At 46.4% G+C, this 18,534-nt stretch overlaps 1 protein-coding gene across 3 annotated transcripts in view; it reads left to right on the top strand.

The window, feature by feature from the left end:
* Positions 1-18,534, top strand: part of ST3GAL3 (ST3 beta-galactoside alpha-2,3-sialyltransferase 3) — a 358,610-nt gene that overhangs the window by 214,188 nt on the left and 125,888 nt on the right. For all 3 annotated transcript variants that reach the window (XM_078854144.1, XM_078854143.1, XM_078854145.1), the window contains one exon: positions 14,705-14,799. In XM_078854144.1, coding sequence (XP_078710270.1) covers positions 14,705-14,799 — 95 coding nt within the window. The remainder of the gene's footprint in view (positions 1-14,704; positions 14,800-18,534) is intronic.

The raw sequence follows: 18,534 nt of genomic DNA, 5'->3' as shown, positions 1-18,534 counted from the left end.
CTAAACTTTGGCTGACTGATGGAATTGCCGACTCCAGGCTGTGCGTGACTGGGCATGCCAATATCTCTGAGAGCTGAGCCCCTGTGCCATGGAGTACGGATTGAACACTTGCTCTCCCGCTCCCCGCGTCTCCCTTCATTGCTTTGCACAGAAGGCTTTACCCACTCCAGGCTGCAATCTCACTCTGTTTTGCTCACCTTCATCATGTTTCCAAATACCATAATACTGTAATCTCATCCCTTCGGCTTATTCCTCTCTCAGAGGCCCTGAACGCCCCACCTGGCTTCTGGTAATAAAGACTAGTTGTAATTGAATCTTGCAACATTGACAGTAATACATTAAATACAAAACGTGACACTGAAATAATGTTAAGGGACTGGTTTTTAAACCAACATCATTCTAACCCCGTGTCTGAAACTCTGCTTTTCATCTCTTGCCTCATGGTGCTGGGTATCAGAGGGGCCTGCAAACAATGGCGGATTTTGCAAGCTGCAATCTCCAGGCATAATGGGGCAGGTCAAGACAGCATTTTTCTGCCTTAACTGAATTTCCTGGCTTTTGTCAAGTTGTTGCCAAACACTCAAATACAAAACCTCTCTCTATAATAATGTTACTTCTATTTCTCGTCTTTCAGAGTGTTTGGAGAATTAGTGCGGCACACACTAAGGGCTTTTTCAGAGCAGGTGAATTGGTGACTTGTGTTTTTAATTTTGTAGTCGCCATATCTCCAAGAGTCTCCATTACCATGAGTAGTCATTTCCATTGCACAGAATCACTGAAGGTTGTCTGTTCCTGCACTTTGTTAGACTGGCTTGCACACGTCAAGACATACACAGCGACAGTCATTAGCAGAAGAGATTGGATCCTCCTAGGACTGGATTGGTGTGCATGATTGTGTTCCCGCACGCGTGTGAGCAGAGGCTAAGTGTGAGGTAAGGTTAAGTGTGAGGAAGCAATCCCAGCTGTGCTCCTCCAGACTTGATGTCACCTGCTGGGGAGGAAACTGCTTTACAACTCTACCTCCAACGTGACTCCCTTCCTCTCTACCTCCCTTTCCAAGCATTAGAACATAGGAACATAAGAATTGCCATACTGGGTCAGACCAAAGGTCCATCTAGCCCAGTATCCTGTCTTCTGACAGTGGCCAGTGCCAGGTACCCCAAAGGGAATGAACAGAACAGGTAATCATCAAGTGATCCATCCCCTGTCGCCCATTCCCAGCTTCTGGCAAACAGAGACTAGGGACACCATTCCTGCCCATCCTGGCTAATAGCCATTGATGGACCTACTCTCCATGAATTTATCTAGTTCTTTTTTGAACGCTGTATAGTCTTGGCCTTCACAACATCCTCTGGCAAAGAGTTCCACAGGTTCACTGTGCGTTGTGTGAAAAAATACTTCACAGGAGCAATGGCCATCATGACAACAGATATCATACATCAGGGATACCATATTTCATACCAAATACTTCACAGGAGCAATGGGTGTCATGTGACAACAGATACCATATTTCGGGGGAATGAATGTCTGATGCCATTGATGCTTCCTCCTCCTGGGGTCAACCCTACCAATGACTATCAGTATTAACACTGTTTCTATTAGTGCTTTGCCACCATGTTTCCAGCACACTCACCGCTACTCCAGGAACCTACTGCTCCAGCTCTGCTCATTCTCAGCCAGATTACAGTTCCAAAAGGTATCCAACAGACCTGCCTTTCCCATGACATCTGATGAACCAGACAGCTGTTATTCTACTCAGACCATCCCTTAGCACAACCCACTGAATCACCTAGCATAGTCCAAACTGTAAGGAACAGCCCAAAGAAACAGAAAAGCAGACATAGGAAACCAGATTCCAGACCTCTAACATCTGTACATTGCACAGGACCACTTTTAGCTGGACATAGACTAGAGCCAGACAGCACATAGCTACATGAACTAAATGTGATGCTGATCAACAACAGGCTCTGCTGCAAATAAACCATACGCTACCGCATCAGTAGTGAGGCACCCAGCATAGCCTGCATCATCGAGACCTGACTGGATGACACCACGAACCCTGTGCAAGTTGCCTTGTCTCCTCAGGATACTTGGTACATCACAGACCTATGCAGGACAAGAAGGCAGGTGGCACTGTGTTAATCTTCTCTGCAAATGTCAAATCCAAGAGAGATACCTGAGGCAAGACAACTTTATTTGAGTTCATTCATCTGGTAATAGAAATCAGAGCCAAAGCTAATGTAATTTTTTATGCTCAGGTACAGACCACCACACAGTGAAAGAGATTAATGAAGGAGCTCACTGGAACCTTATTAGTGAAGATTTTGAAATACCCCAGACTTGTTGTCCTGGGAGGTCTCCACAATCATACTGACAAGACTGCAGATGCAAAAGCCCTTCCCTTACTTCCCTAGGACTTAATGTGGGTCATCTCTGGTCCAACCCACGCAGCCAGTCATATCTTTGGTCTAGATGTCAAGACTGCAGACATCGCAACCCAGCCGCTGTCTTGGACAGACTATCACCTTATTAACACAGTGGTCAAAGCGCTTCCAGCTCCCAGGCAACAAGAAAGACCAATGAGCCTGATATGATCACAAAAACTCATGGACTTGAACAAATTTCAAAGACTGCTAAATGACAGCTGCACTCCGCCCATAGGTTGAATAGCTGAGGAAGGATGGTCCGCCAGTTAGAGAACTAGCCTGGGACCTCGGAGACCCCGGTTCAGTTCCCTGCTCCATCTCAGACTTCCTGTGTGACCTCTGGCAGGTCACTCAGTTGTTCTGGCCCTCTGTTCCCCATCTGTGAAATGGGGATAAAAGCACGGCCCTTCTTCACAGGGGAGTTATGGGCTAAATACATTAAAGATTGGGAAGTGCTTAGAAAGTATGCAGGTGGGGGGGCCATATAAGCACCTTAGAGGACCTTGTGAATCATTATCATTGTACCCTAGCCTTGTCCATTGACACAGTGGCCTAAAATGGCCCCTTCCTTCCCATCACCGATGCAGATTTGCTTGGTTTACCAACACCATGTGACAGATGAAGAGAGCATGGAAACTCAAGCAATGACAGTAGAAAACAAAGGCTGAATCAGACAGGATCAAATATAACAAATGTCTCCAAGTCTGTGTTGAGCCCGTATTATAGGCCAAAAGAATCTTCTTAGCCTCCATTGAAGCTGCCGACTCCTGCCCCAAGGAGCTATCCAGAGTGGTAAACCACTTCATCAATTATGAGTGACCACGACCTGCATTAGATCCCAGCACCAAGTGTGGCAAAGAACTATCATATTACTGCAGTGAAAAGATCATTCCAGAAGCCTTCTCAAACACCTGCAGCCAACAACCCCCTGCATTACAAGCATTCAGTACTCACTGAGAAGAGCTGGACACCCTAAAGGAGTCTGTACCCAAGATCTGTGAATCTGACTATGCCATTCCTGGCTTGTGAAAGAGAGTCATGAACAACTGTTGCTACTCCTGATCAAAATAGCCAACCCCTCATTCAAAGAAGGAATCTTCCCTTCCTCCTTGAAACATGCAGTAGTCTGACCAGCACTGAAGAACCCCACCCTGGGATACATCTGTTTTAACCAACTCCCGCCCAGTGTCAAGCCTCCATTCCTGAGCAAGCTCATAGAGAAGCTAGCCAAAGGCCAACTATAAGCTCCTCTAACTGAAGCTAACGTTCTAGATCTGGCACAGTCGGGACTCAAGCCAGGACATGGAACTGAAACCATGTTAGTGGCACTGATGATTTGTCAATAGATGGAGGGCAAACATCCATTCTCATTCTCCTGGGCCTCTCTGCACTGCACTTTGACACTGACCTTGAAATACTTCTTTCTCAGTTGAGAGGTGGCAGGGGTCCACATTAATGCACTAAATGATTTGATTTCTTCCTGGAGGGACACATCCAAAGAGTTGTAATAGGAAATTGCACCTCCACCACTAGACTCTGCTCTTGTGGAGGCCCACAAGGAACAATTATCTCTCTCCAAGTTCTTCTCAGAATTTACATGCAACCATTAGGTGAACTGGTCAGATGACATGGACTCAAGTGCCAGCAATATGCAGATGAGACACAGCTCTACTTTACCCTAAGAGGCTCTTTCTGGTGGTAGGTTCTTGTGGCTCTCCTGGAGCAAATCAGAGACTGGGTGTTAGGTTTGGGGAAGACACTCCACCAAGGCAGAAGCCTCCTTTCACAGCTTAACTAACTACCAGTCACGAAGGCCTGTTACCCAGCAGCAGCGGTTCTCAAACTTCATTGCACTGCGACCTCCTTCTGACAACTCAAATTACTACATGACCCCGAGGGGAAGGGGATACCAAAGCCTGAGCCCACCCAAGCCCTACCACCCCAGGCGGAGGGGCCAAAGCTGAAGCCCAAAGGCTTCAGCCCCAGGCTGGGGGCCTGTAGCCTGAGCCCCGCTGCCCAGGGATTTTGCCCTTGGGCTTCTGCTTTGACCCTGGGTGGTGGGGCTCAGGTTTCGGCTTTGGCCTCAGGCCCCAGCAAGTCTAACACCAGCCATGATGACCTCATTAAAATGGGGTTGCGACCCACAGTTTGAGAACCCCCCTCTCCTACAGTAATACTGTCGCGCCATGGGCTGGAAACCTCCTCCTTAGAATCAGAGCTACCATCAAAGCTGGTTGTGCTAGAGCAGAACACTGGGCAGAGCAGGACAAAAAGGGAGAGCCTTTAACCTTCTTGGGGACAATATATTACCTTTGATCTCACACAGCTGCAAAGATCTACTCAACGTCAGAGAAATCTGTGGTTAGTCTGTGACTAAGTAGAACCCTATATCTCTCGGATTAGCTGCTGTTCTCACTCAGCTTCCACCTCGTAGTTCTCTGATATCAGAACCCAAGAATCCAGCAAAATCTGGCAAGGTATAGACACTGGATGCGTGGAGATTCTAGGTGCAGAAGGCACTGGGAACATCAACATTGAGACCAATACCTCACATGCAGACAGAGAGCCCCTCGGGTGCAGATGCTGCCATTGATGAAACAGCACTTCAGTTCTGTCAATTTCTGAGTCACCGCAGGGTAGAGTGTGATCTAGTGATAAGGTTGTTATTGGGAACTTTGAAGCCATCGACCTCTGTGGCTGCGGTCCAAATTGGGTTTCCTTTGGAATGTCTATCAAGGGCTTCAAAGGAGCCACCCAGAAGCAGCAGATTGTCTCATCAGTGCTCTGTGCCAGGTGCCCAGATGCATCAGCTAGCCCAGGATTCTGGAAGGAACTAACTGGGATGTTCACAGGGCAGCAGCTTGAAGGTTCAAGAAGGGGCTTTGTTGTCAGCCTGGCCCTACCGCTGTCTGTGAGGCCCAAAATCCGTCTAGACCTTGGGTGTTCCTCCTGTCTCATGCTAAGAAGCAGAGACCTTGTAAAACAATCCTGCACAGATGGTATCTTTAGAGAAGAAATCTTTCAGCTTTTCCTCTTCCAGCCAGCCATTCATGGCACAGTCTGCCATACTGAGTGAGGAACGGAAGTGTGTCGTTTGCAGGATGGGGTTAATCCTTTTACATACCGTTCCTTACATTACTTCACCTCCCTGGAGCTTGAGGAACCTTCAAGCTAATTTGATTTTTGACAGGGGATTAATGTTAGGAAGAGATGTGAAGTCAGGCTAGGACAAGCTTCCCCCTTCCCCTGCACTATCAAACCAAGCAAGTTCTCTAAAGGAAGGGGATGAGGAGCAGAATGTAATTCGGGGGCTGGTTGGGAAGAGCTCTCTTACTGAAATTAGCCTTTCTCTTCATGCTTTTCTAAGTGCTGGTATCTCGAGAGCTGAGCCAGTTATTCTGGGGGGCGATGCTGGGTACTTATCAGGAGTTTGTCAGGTTTGGTCAGTCTCCCATTAGCCATTTTATTACCAAACTATCTAGCTCTTGTGCCTGCTTTAGAAGGTGTTGAGCTAATCCTGAGTACATCTGGATGTGAAAAAACAGAGCAGGAGATAGGTTTCATGCCAAAACAAATAAGTTGTGTGTCTGTTTATTTTAGAAATCTGATTTTGGAGGCTATATGCTGCCTTTCTAATCTTTGCAGACAATCACACCTGGAGGTGCAGCTAGCAAGCGATGTTAAGCGTAACAAGAAGGGTTTCTTCAGATATGTTAGCAAGAAGAAGAAAGTCAAGGAAAGTGTGGGACCCTTACTGAATGAGGGAGGCAACCTAGTGACAGAGGATGTGGAAAAAGCTAATGTACTCAATGCTTTTTTTGCCTTCACGAACAAGGTCAGCTCCCAGACTGCTGCACTGGGCAGCACAGCATGGGGAGGAGGTGACCAGCCCTCTGTGAAGAAAGAAGTGGTTCGGGACTATTTAGAAAAGCTGGACAAGCACAAGTCCATGGGGCCGGATGCACTGCATCCGAGAGTGCTAAAGGAGTAGGCGGATGTGATTGCAGAGCCATTGGCCATTATCTTTGAAAACTCATGGCGATTGGGGGAAGTCCCGGACGACTGGAAAAAGGCTAATGTAGTGCCCATCTTTAAAAAAGGGAAGGAGGAGGATCCTGGGAACTACAGGCCAGTCAGCCTCACCTCAGTCCCTGGAAAAATCATGGAGCAGGTCCTCAAGGAATCAATTCTGAAGCACTTAGAGGAGAGGAAAGTGATCAGGAACAGTCAGCATGGATTCACCAAGGGCAAGTCATGCCTGATTAATGTAAGTGTCTTCTATGATAAGATAACTGGCTCTGTGGATGAGGGGAAAGCAGTGGACATGTTGTTCCTTGACTTTAGCAAAGCTTTTGACACGGTCTTCCACAGTATTCTTGCCAGTAAGTTAAAGAATTATGGGCTGGATGAATGGACGATAAGGTGGATAGAAAGCTGGCTAGATTGTCGGGCTCAACAGGTAGTGATCAATAGCTCCATGTCTAGTTGGCAGCCAGTATCAAGTGGAGTGCTTGGTCCTGGGGCCGGTTTTGTTCAATATCTTCATAAATGATCTGGAGGATGGTGTGGATTGCACCCCCAGCAAGTTTGCAGATGACACTAAACTGGGAGGAGAGGTAGATATGCTGGAGGGTAGGGATAGGATACAGAGGGACCTAGACAAATTAGAGGATTGGGCCAAAAGAAATCTGATGAGGTTCAACAAAGACAAGTGCAGAGTCCTGCACTTAGGACGGAAGAATCCCATGGACCGCTACAGACTAGGGACCGAATGGCTATGCAGCAGTTCTTCAGAAAAGGACCTAGGGGTTACAGTGGACGAGAAGCTGGATATGAGTCAACAGTGTGCCCTTGTTGCCAAGAAGGCTAACGGCATTTTGGGATGTATAAGTAGGGGCATTGCCAGCAGATCGAGGGACATGATTGTTCCCCTCTATTTGACATTGGTGAGGCCTCATCTGGAGTACTGTGTCAGTTTTGGGCCCCACACTACAAGAAGGATGTGGAAAAATTGGAAAACGTCCAGCGGAGGGAAACAAAAAGGATTAGGGGACTTGACTTATAAGGAGAGGCTGAGGGAACTGGGCTTGTTTAGTCTACGGAAGAGAAGAATGAGGGGGGATTTGATAGCTGCTTTCAACTACCTGAAAGGGGGTTCCAAAGATGATGGATCTAGACTGTTCTCAGTGGTAGCAGATGACAGAACGAGAAATAATGGTCTCAAGTTGCAGTGGGAGAGGTTTAGGTTGGATATTAGGAAAAACGTTTTCACTAGGAGGGTGGTGAAACACTGGAATGCGTTACCTAGGGAGGTGGTAGAATCTGCTTCCTTAGAAGTTTTTAAGGTCAGGCTTGACAAAGGCCTGGCTGGGATGATTTAGTTGGGGATTGGTCCTGCTTTGAGCAGGGGGGTGGACTAGATGACCACCTGAGGTCCCTCCCAACCCTGATACTCTATGATTCTATGAAAAAAATAAAAATTCTGGGTGCAATATTTTAAAAATCTTCAAAATTCTGCATATTTTATTAGTCAAAGTAACACAATATAATCTCACTGGTTTCAATTATTTTGGTAATTTATTTAAACTACAATACAATGGATGGAGAATGGAAGTGGGGTGCCTTGAAGGAAATCTCCAAACCCCCTTTGTCTCATAGTAAAGTAGCTAGGTTTGAACCTTTATTTCTAGTTATTTGTCAACAAATATATGCAGCCATATGCTCAGTGTTACATCATAGATAACTGAAGAGCAAGTGAGGGTTGGGAAATCAAACTCACAATTTATATTCGCTACTGACCATCTCCAGAAAGGTCCGTAGGAAACAGTTCATGGAGCAAATTTTGATAGGAAATTTTTTTAGTCCAAAAATTCAGACCAGTTCTAATCACTAAAGCATCATAAGCATTTATGAGGCTATACTGTCCTTTACCCCACTCTGGCAATATAAAGGAGCCTTAAATCTTTTACACCTGTTTTATACTCCTGGGAGAATTCACAGAGACAATTCACTAAGCAGGTAGGCTGCTAAATTCTGTTCTGTCTGAGGGGACACAACCTGCCCTACACCTACCTCCTTAGAAACACCCCGAATCCCTGCCCTTCCACACTGAGCATGCTGCAATCGCGAGCCAGAGGGACAGAGTCTCTCACACACACACGCGCGCGCGAACGACTGCCCAGCCCTCCTCCCTCTCCGGCAGTGATTTACATCTCTACCAGCTGCTCCAGACGCCCAAACCAACCTGCCTGCGCTGCTGGGGTGAGGCGCATGACTGCTCTTATGGCTTCCCTTTCCTTCCCTGTCAGAAGTCATTTTTCTGCCGGGAAGCAAAGAAATCTGTGAGGCACATGAATTCTGCACATGCACAGTGACGCAGAATTCTCCCAGGAGTAGAGGAGAAATTATAAGACTGGGACTTTTCAGCTTTGAAAAGAGGCGACTAAGGGGAATATGATAGAGGTCTATAAAATCATGACTGGTGTGGAGAAAGTGCATAAAGAAGTGTTGTTTATTCCTCATAACACAAGAACTAGGGGCCACCCTATGAAATTAAAGCAAACAAAAAGCGGTATTTGTTCACACAATGCACAGTCAACCTGTGGACTCTTTGTCAGAGGATGTTGTGAAGGCCAAGACTATAATTGGGTTCAAAAAAGAACCAGATAAATTCATGGAGGATAGGTCCATCAGTGGTTATTAGCCAGGATGGGCAGGGATGGTGTTCCTAGCCTCTGTTTCCCAGAAGCTGGGAATGGGCGACAGGGGATGGACCACTTGATGATTACCTGTTCTGTTCATTCCCTCTGAAGCACCTGGCATTGGCCACTGTTGGCAGACAGGATGCTGGGCTAGATGGACCATTGGTCTGACCCGATATGGCTATTCTTATGTTCTAATATCAGAAGCTGTAAGTGGAAGATGGGTGGATCACTCCATAATTGCACTGTTCTGAACACTCCCTGATGCTTTGGCCATGGTTGGAGACAGGGTACTGGGCTAAACAGACCATTGGTCTGACCCAGTATGGCTGTTCTTACGACAGACATGATGCCGGTGTTAAAAATTCATAGTTTTATCAGTGCCAGTCATGCTACTTTTTCAAATCTTTTCAAGTTTATGAAAGTTGTTTGCTGCTTTATGTATTAGTTGCTTGACTTCTAGCATGGTGTCACCAACACTGCACATCTCACTCCCTCAATAGGTAAAATGACTAACTTCTTCTAGTGTTTCTCAATCTACTCTGATGGTTGCTTTTGGGACGTTCAGAGCCATATATTTTGTCTTCCCCTTGTTGCAAACATACAAACTTGTTGGGCTGTTTATGCCAAAACTGGGCCTTTTTTCCCATTAACTTGTGTGTTGAACTAAGCAGTGTCATCAGCAAACCTAAGGTCATCCAACTGTGCTTTATCATTTGTCCATCGAATTCCTCTGTTGCCTTGTGTGGTTACTTTCCTCATGACAGAGTCAATGACCAGTGCAAACAGAAGGGGGCCTTAGTACATCCTTTTCTTACTCCAGTTGTCATTGAAAACCATTGGCTGATGTCGTCACCATCTCTGACTGCATATTCAGCATTACAGTAGCCAAGGATCAGTATGATCATTATTTTTCTGGTATTCAGTAACATGCCATACTGTTTAAAGCAAATGATGACATTTTCCTTGGTTTTTGAATAAATATGGAACAAAGAAAAGAACCCAGCCCAATGGAAGGGAGGCCTTCTAATAAAGTTGCCAAAGAAGGGTGGCCTTACCAATTGCAATAACTGGAGAGGAATCGCATCACTCTCAGAGCCTGGGCTAATCATGTGTGGCATTCTCCTGAAAGGTAACAAGAAACAAATGAATCTCCAACTCAGAGACAAAGTCTATCTCTGCGTGCGTTGTCAAAAGCATTCTGGAAATCTGTAAAAATGATCACAAGGGGTGTTGGTCTGAGAACAACACTGTGGTCTGCATGTGATCCCAGTGTTCTAAGCACTGCTTGTTTCTCTGAGTTGGAGATTCATTTGTTTCTTGTTACCTTCCAGGAGGGTGCTGCACGTGATTTCCCCAGGCTCTGAGAGTGATGTGATTCCTCTCCAGTTATTGCTGTTGGTAAGGCACCCTTCTTTGGCAACTTTACTCTAAGGCCTCTCTTCCATTGGGCTGGGTTCTTTTCTTCATTCCATATTTTATCCAAAAACGCAAGTAAAGTTTCATCACTTGCTATAAATGTCTCTCCAGTAACGATGTCAGCATCTTCCCCGTTTTTGCATTTACTGATGACTTTTCTAACGTCTTCCATTGTAATAGCTGCTCAATCAATATCAAACTCCAGAGGTGGGTCTTCATCACATATTTCTAGTAGTTCACTTGGGCATGGTCTATTGGAAACAGTCTGAAAATGTGTGAAGTACCAACTTCAGATTATTTGAGATTCCTCAAAAAGTGACGTGCAGAACAGCTGGTCATATGCGTGTGTAGGAGGGGAAGAGCTAGAGTATAAGGTTGTCACAACTTCTGCTTAATAGCCATTTTTCAAAAAGTTTCTAGGGGCTTGTATTTTTGTTTGTTTTGGAGGGTTTTTTGTGCAGATTTAAAAATCCAGCTATTGATGTCATGCAGATCAGAGCTGTTTCAATGGTGCTGTCCATTTTTACGCAAGGTAGTGCATGGCGCCCTCTAAATCTTTGGGGGACCTACACTGAGAGTGATAGTTAAGAAAATATACATTTTTACAGTGTGCATACACCAATACAGAAAAACGGCTAGTGGGTTTCCAGCCCACCATTTTATATGTTTTAAAGCTCGACTCTTTTAAGTGCTCTAAAATGTGAATGGTTACTTGGAGTGCTTTGAAATTTGATGTGCCTCATGGGCCACAGGGTAGTATTAATGATCCAAATTTGGGGTCATTTGACAAAAAGGTTCCCAAGTTACAGGCTGTCCCAAAAAATTCAGTTTCCTTCTGCTGCCTTGAGCTGTTAAACTGAGAGGTACTGACAGCTGGATGAATCACAGACCGAGTTGAGATTACTGGCTGTGAACTCACCTTTCAGGTAACATAAGGAAGGATAAGTTAATCACAAGCCCCCAAGTAAAGCAAAAGGAGTTTTAGACTGAAAGGCTGGAGGTTGTTACAACTGGTGCATAATGATGTTAATTTTATTTTGGGGGGAACAGGATCAAAGCCTTCTTTGGTCCCTGCTGGACTGACACTCCCTGCCTGAGGAAAATCCATTCAGAGTGGGTAGCCAAGAAGACAATCCTGCAGAAACCGAGAAGGGCCAAGAGGAACACGGACCAATCAAGAACCAGTAGGCCAGTTTTGCTCAGAGGCAGAGCTGGGTGAGACTTGCCCAGGCAGGGTCTTGGTCTAAATGCTGCACTTAAGTGCTTGCATTTTGAAGGTTTGAGGGAATTTTTCTCTTCGTTTAAAGGTGCCGACAACTAATCCTGAGTTGCTGTTTTGTTACTTGATTGTTTAAAGACTGACGCCAAGCTTACGGCACAGGCTGCTAACCCTTGGAGGTGAGGGTGGAGAGCATCTGCAGTACCACCCATGGAAATCGGAGGGTTCGTGGCTGACCAGAAAATGTACAGGGTGGCAGAGAAACATTAGGATCTCTGACACTTCACTGGTTCTCAGAGAGGGTGTACGCCTATTGATCAGTAGTCAGAGGTTCTCTCTCTCAAACATAAAGCTGTCAATGTTTTGGAACAGAAACCCAGTCTGTGATGTCTCTTGCCAGCCATGCCACAAACTGCCCCCACCAACCATTCTGAAACACGACCAGGAACACCATTCGGCTGTAACGTGCTTGTCCTTTGCTCAAGGCACTGTCTGTAAGTCAGGTTACAAGAGGGTGGGGAGTAACAGCAGTAGAAACCTTTCTATACCAGGGAGCGAACACTTAAGGGAGATGTGTTTCCTTGCAGTGGGGGGGGCCTTGGTACAGAACTGGCATGAGGGGCAGGTTGGAGAGGGGAGTGAATGGGTCGGGACATAGCTGCGGAGGTGTGCCAGAGCAGGGCCCATGGGACCCAGGTGATGTAGGGAGAGGCGGGCCTGGTTGGCTCAGTATACAAATTGCAGGAGATGATATGTACAGCTACCTAAATGACTATTAACTCCTACCAACAACACCGCTTTTCCTGTTCAAAAACCCTTTGTTGTTGTTGTTGTCCTTTAACAGCAGTAGGTGGAATCCTGTGTGTGACGGTGAAGGGTTGTAAAAGGAGGTGAACAGGTCATACATTTTAGTACTGTGGGGTTGGCAGAGTAAAGGTCTGTGTGTTAATGAGGCATATTGGGGCATTACTGGAAGAGAGTAGCGTTAAGGTTGCATGGGCAACTAATTAGAGGCAGATGCAGCTGGGAGGGAACAGGAGGGGCCTGTAAAGAGCCCAGGAGCTGTAAGTAGCAAGGGGGGGCTGCAGGAAGGCAGGCTGTAGTTACTCCCTGAGAGGAGGGAGTTGGGAGGCTGGTTGTGTTAGGATCTGAAAGTGGCTGTGTTGCCTTTCTTTCCTAGCTTCACCTGCAGCTTTCATGCTTTTTCACAGCTTGCTTTTCAGTTTTGCATTGGTAGGCTGCTGCTGCTGTGTTAATGCTCTGAAATGAACAGATTTCTGATAGGGTTTGTATACAGTAGAACCTCAGAGTTGCGAACTGACCAGTCAGCCACACACCTCATTTCGAACTGGAAGTGCACAATCAGGCTGCAGCAGAGATCAAAAAAATGCAAATATAATACAGTGCTGTGTTAAACATAAACTAGTAAAAAAAAAAATACGGGAAAAGCAGCATTTTGCTTCTGCATAGTAAAGTTTCAAAGCTGTATTAAGTCTCTGTTCAGTTGTAAAACTTTTTCAGGAACAACCATAATGTTTTGTTCAGAGTTATGAACATTTCAGAGATACAAACACCTCCGCTCCTGCAGTGTTCGTAACTCTCAGGTTCTACTGCACTTCCTGGGGAATGCTCCTGCTGCACTCCGTGCTGACTGGTGTTCCCGCCAGGCCTCTAAATCTGTCCTCGACTCCGGCCTCTCTTGGGAGCTAATATTTCCAGAGTTGCTCCTGGATGGTAGCGTGGTGACCTTTTCCTTCAGACTGGCATTGTCTTAGCTGCAGGCCAGTGATTCTTCATCCAGAAAAGAACAAACTGGCGGTTGTCTCTCCCTAGCGGGAATGTTTCCACAGGCTTTCAGTCCCAGTAGTTAAGGGCAAGTTCTCTTTCATTTGTAAGTGGTTCTGGAGGCCGGGTTTGGCTTGTTGTGGCAGGTCTCCTGGATCATTTATAAGTTTAGTGACTGGATATTCCTGATGAGAGAAGAGAAGAACTGCATCTGTTTCCAGGCTCTGTAAACTACTGAGTGCTATTTCACAGCCTCCTCAGCCACGTTTGCCTTCTTGTATTTGTGTGCTGGCTCAGATAGTAGCTCTGCATGCAGAGACCAGACGTAAGCAGCCACCTATGTAGATGCCCCTTTATCTACTTTCACAACTCACCCTGCACGTTCAGATACTCACAGAGTCATACTTGTGCATCTGTATCTAAAATACACCACAAACACACTGGTGCAGCTCTACCTACCTGTACATCTTTGCACCCAGGTCTGCGTGAGCACCCACGCTTGCCTGTGCCCTCGCAGGTGGACCTCAACTTCCAAGAAAAGTGCTCCAGGCACTGCTGTGCCCACAGAGGCTTGCCAGAGTGCCAGTCCTGGCAAGCGTCAGTTATCCCAGACAGACAGGCTTGTGGTTTAATTGATTAGGGATTAAGTCTTTGCTGCTCATGTCTGTGTTGTCTTGCTGAGCAGCCCCTCTCTGCTATTTTAATCAGAAGGTCATTGTTATATGAGATGAACAATTTAGGCTCTCCGTCTACTCCCCTCTGCCGCAGCAGATTCTGTGTTAAGAACATGGCAGCGTCTTGTTAGCATCAACTAAAACTCATTCTAACTTGGATAGTTTCGGTGTCTCTGAGAATCTCCTGACTTGCGGTAACTAAGCTCACCTGGCAGGGCTTTCTAACCTGCTGAGTGGGAAGTGAGTTGCAGGTTTGTGAAGTGCCGCAGTTGTCTCAGAAAACCCAGCTCCTGCATGAAACTCGTGTTGGTTCCTCTGTGGGTGGATTCCAAGGTAGTAATAAAACTTGACAATAGACCTACAGTTGTTTTCCTTCTGAGAGTATGCAATCAGCACTTGGGCAGTGAGTCCCCAGAGCCTCCTACAGAAAGTTATTCCTCCCCTGGTTCACATTTGTGTGTCTCTTGTTTTGTTTTTCAGGTTCTCCAAGCCAGCACCAATGTTCTTGGATGATTCCTTCAAAAAGTGGGCACGGATCAGGGACTTTGTACCTCCCTTTGGAATTAAAGGACAAGGTATGATGAAACTGTATGTCAGGGGGAGAGCAGATACGGTTGTGGAGTCAGGAAATTTGCCCTGCAATTTTTTTTTGTTTTGTAAACGCAGAGTGGTTTGATCTGTTGTGCTGTGGTTTCTTTCCAGTTTGAGTATGGTGAACTTACGCATGTTCTGAGAGACCAGACCAGACCAGCCAGGGCGTGTGCCCTAGAAGCTGGCGTTTGGGAGCACAGTTAAGACCCCAGTGAAAATCGAAGTGCAGCAGTGCCCGTGTTATGCAGAGCACTCTACTAGTATGTACAATATTCCAGTGTTACCAGGGGTGTTGGTTTATAGTAATATGGCTGGCAGAAGCAGCCGAAATGCCCCTTCAGGCACCAAACTGATTTGAAAATCATTCTAATTGGCCACAGACAGAAGGGCAAGTAGCACTGCTTGCCGGTAGGTTTGCAGAGCCCTGGTGTGACCACTGGCTGATGATTATCTCTGTGTACGTGCCTACATAGTTAGTTACTTGTGGGATCCCTGAGGATCCACAACGGACCCAAAAAACCCACTCAGGTACCACAGTGATGGGCTTAGTATAAGAAAGACAAAAAATGTGACCCTTATCATTAGCTTTTATTCCTGTGGCTGTGATATTTGGAGCCGTGTGGCTGGTGGTAGAATACACTGAAAGCAGTGAGAAGAGCGCTTCTCTCTGTGGGGTAGTAATCTGGTCTAAAATCTCCTTGTTGGAGATAAGGCAGGGCGGGTCACATGAAAACCAACTGGGGCCCTGGGAACATCATAACATGGTGATGATGGTGGGGCACGGGTCCATTCTCATGGCCCTGCCCAGCCATTTGGAGTGCTCCCCTTCTCCTTCCTGAGAAAGTCAGGTGTGGCAGCAGGGAAGCGTGGGCAATTACCTGCCCCTGTAGCCAAGGTGTGTGCCTATTTGCGTGAGTGGAACAGGCCTGCTTTCATTCTTCTTCTCCTTCCATGCCACAGTTCTCTACTAGTGAGGTGTTGGTGTGCGTGGTCGTCCCCTTCCCTCGAGCAGTGGATCTCAGGGTTACCACCCTAGTGACATGAATGGAGCAGTTCACACCTCTGAGCTATCATTTCAGATTGTCAGCAGACCCTGGCAGATGTTGCTGCTTCACTTACATGTGGGTCACATTTTCAAGTTTTTTCACAACCATGAGGGCTAGAAATTTCTTTTTTCCTGCTTAAAGTTAAAGCTTTAGATTAGATTCTGATGTAACCGCGAACTGGGGCGGTCTTAGGCATGGCCCTAGGGTGCCTGTGTCTTAGTTGAGCCTTGGTGGCGGGTTCAGTTAGCTGAACGTGGCAGTAGTAGGAACAAAGGGTCTCTGACCAAAGCTCAGACTTCGTTGACCAGGTTCTTCTGACGCGCAGTGTAGTCCTTCTCCCCTCCGGTTTGTATGTTTGCCTCCCAGCTCGGTGAGAAAGTGATTACTGCTGTGTACGTCAGCCAGAAGGGATTGCTGTACAGGCCACTAGAAGCAACAGTGGAAGCACAAGTGGGAATGCTACATCAGCCACAAGAGGGGATCTTTGCTTGAAGCAGGCACCCGAGGTGTACAAGGGCAGGGGCAGGCGTCCTGACTGGGCTGGGGATGAGGTTTGAAGATTACGCATGACTGCAGCCAGGCCTAATAAAACTCATTTTGCTAAACTGAATCCAAATGGAGAAACTTGCCAGAGAGGGATGACTGAGTGGCTTTGGCAGCTTTTGCTCTGGGTTTCCTGGCTGCTGCCAGCTTGTGTCACCACCAGTGTTATGTAAATCTGTTGTTTTATATTGGATTTCCTCAGTTAAGAAGAGAAATAGAAATTGCCATTATTTAAATGGCTGAGAGCTGAAGCAATGGGATGGAAACAGCTGAATGGGTTTTTTTAATGCCCTCCTGGGACTAAACTTTATGCCAAGTTTCAGTCTAGAGCAATTTCTGTGTGTGGGAGGGATGAATTATAAATCTGTGTAAAGCAGGGTTTCTAATGGCTGTGCTGACAGGCCGAGAGTTCTAGCAATGTGAATGGCGCCCCTTTTGTGTCACACGTCACTTGGAATTCGTGCATCAGTCTTTTCTAGCCATCCCACGGGACACGTTCTGGATTAATTGAGTGACTTGATGATGGGATCAGCACCTCATTAGGGCCTTCAGTCAGAGCACGTCTAATGATATCCAAACAGCTGACCTAGGCAGGCAGTGTGGAGATAAGTCACCATGCTTGTGCAAGCTGAAGACTGTCAGAGCTGTGGTGTGCGTGGGAAAGACAGAGCAGACTGGATAGCTCAGGAAATTAGGAGGAGATATGCGTACGTTGAAACTGATAGGGTGGGGTTCTGTTCGGTGTGGTAGGAAGCCCCTTAATGCTGAGAGTTGGAATTTTCCTACAAGATCTACCTTGTGAAAGGTATTGGGTGTTTATTGGCACCAGCTCCACCTAGGCTGAGGTCGGAAAGGTTTTATTGAGGACTTGTGAATCTCATCATGGTCTAGTCCACATGCAGGAGGCTAATTTTTGAAGTAATGTTACAGGAACGGTTTGCTGTCCTCCTAGTATTCAGGGCATTCCTGGAGATTCCTACCCAATAATTACACTCTGATCTAATTACTTAAAGGTAAGTGATACAATGGAATCAACAATTTTTCAGACAGAACCCTCCCATTCTCCCTTGTATTATTGAAGCTGCTTTCTGTGTTCCAAGCTTTGAACTCTGAAGGGCTTTTGAATTCATGGCCTTTTGTTCAGTGCTTGTGTCTTTGAAATGAACCCTGTAGCAGGCCCTGTATCACCTAGTCTCTGGTTTATTCATGAGGGTTCCAGGCAGGAACGATCTTGCAGAGTCCTGTTTACAGAGCTGCACTACTTTGGGGTAACGTGTCTGTGTAAGTTGAGAGTCAAAGGCTAGAACGGGGTCAGAAAGGCACAGGCCAGTGTTACAAGCTCTTCATACACTATCACATCAACAGAAGGCAGCATGCTGATTATTCTGACACAGTTCAGGAGGAATCCTAATTTTCTGTGAGAAATTTCATTGTAAAGACAGTTCCATCTCCAGATGTGAAACATTCACTTTGCACACTCCATTGCAGAGACCTCCACATAGCTGCACCAGTAAGATCCTCCTTTCCTCAGGGCTTCACTTCTTAATTTGGCCATAGGTTGTGAAATCCCTCTTCACAGGCTAATGTGCTGAGTCACGTCAAGAAGAACAGCTGCCCATAAAGGTCCTCAAGGTGAATGTAGCCCTGACTAGGTGAGGACCTTCAGAGACTGGGTGTGGCTGTGAGCCCATCATATGTTCTTCATAATCAAGCGGTGAGGCATTGGGAGCCCACCTGCTCTGCCAGGAATGCCTACAGGCGTGGCAGTTTGCAGTGCAAACTTTCCTGGTGATCAGTTACCTGCTAGGTAAGAGAAACACACATGCAAACAGGCTAAGCTGCTCAGTAGTAGACTCGCCATGAATGGTCCCTGGAGCAGGAGGTAGTGGGCAAGAACTTTTTCACCTGAGGTACACAGTTGAAAGTCCTGTGGAGAGCTTTGCTGAACAATGAGCTACCAGTTCTTTTATACAAGTCATTGGAAATAGACAGTATTGTGGAGAAATCTCTCTGGCACCTGTGCTAAGCAAAGATCCTGACCATGATAGAATCAGAACAAAGTTTGATCCCGTTGCCCCAAGTCCCTCAAACTGTCTGAGACAAATATACTTCTCATCTATTTTTAGGGGT

Source organism: Lepidochelys kempii, chromosome 8 (genome assembly GCF_965140285.1).
Source record: "Lepidochelys kempii isolate rLepKem1 chromosome 8, rLepKem1.hap1, whole genome shotgun sequence".
Lineage (NCBI taxonomy): Eukaryota > Metazoa > Chordata > Testudines > Cheloniidae > Lepidochelys > Lepidochelys kempii.
Note: the sequence above shows the minus strand (reverse complement) of the source record. Positions and strands in the feature narration are given on the sequence as shown.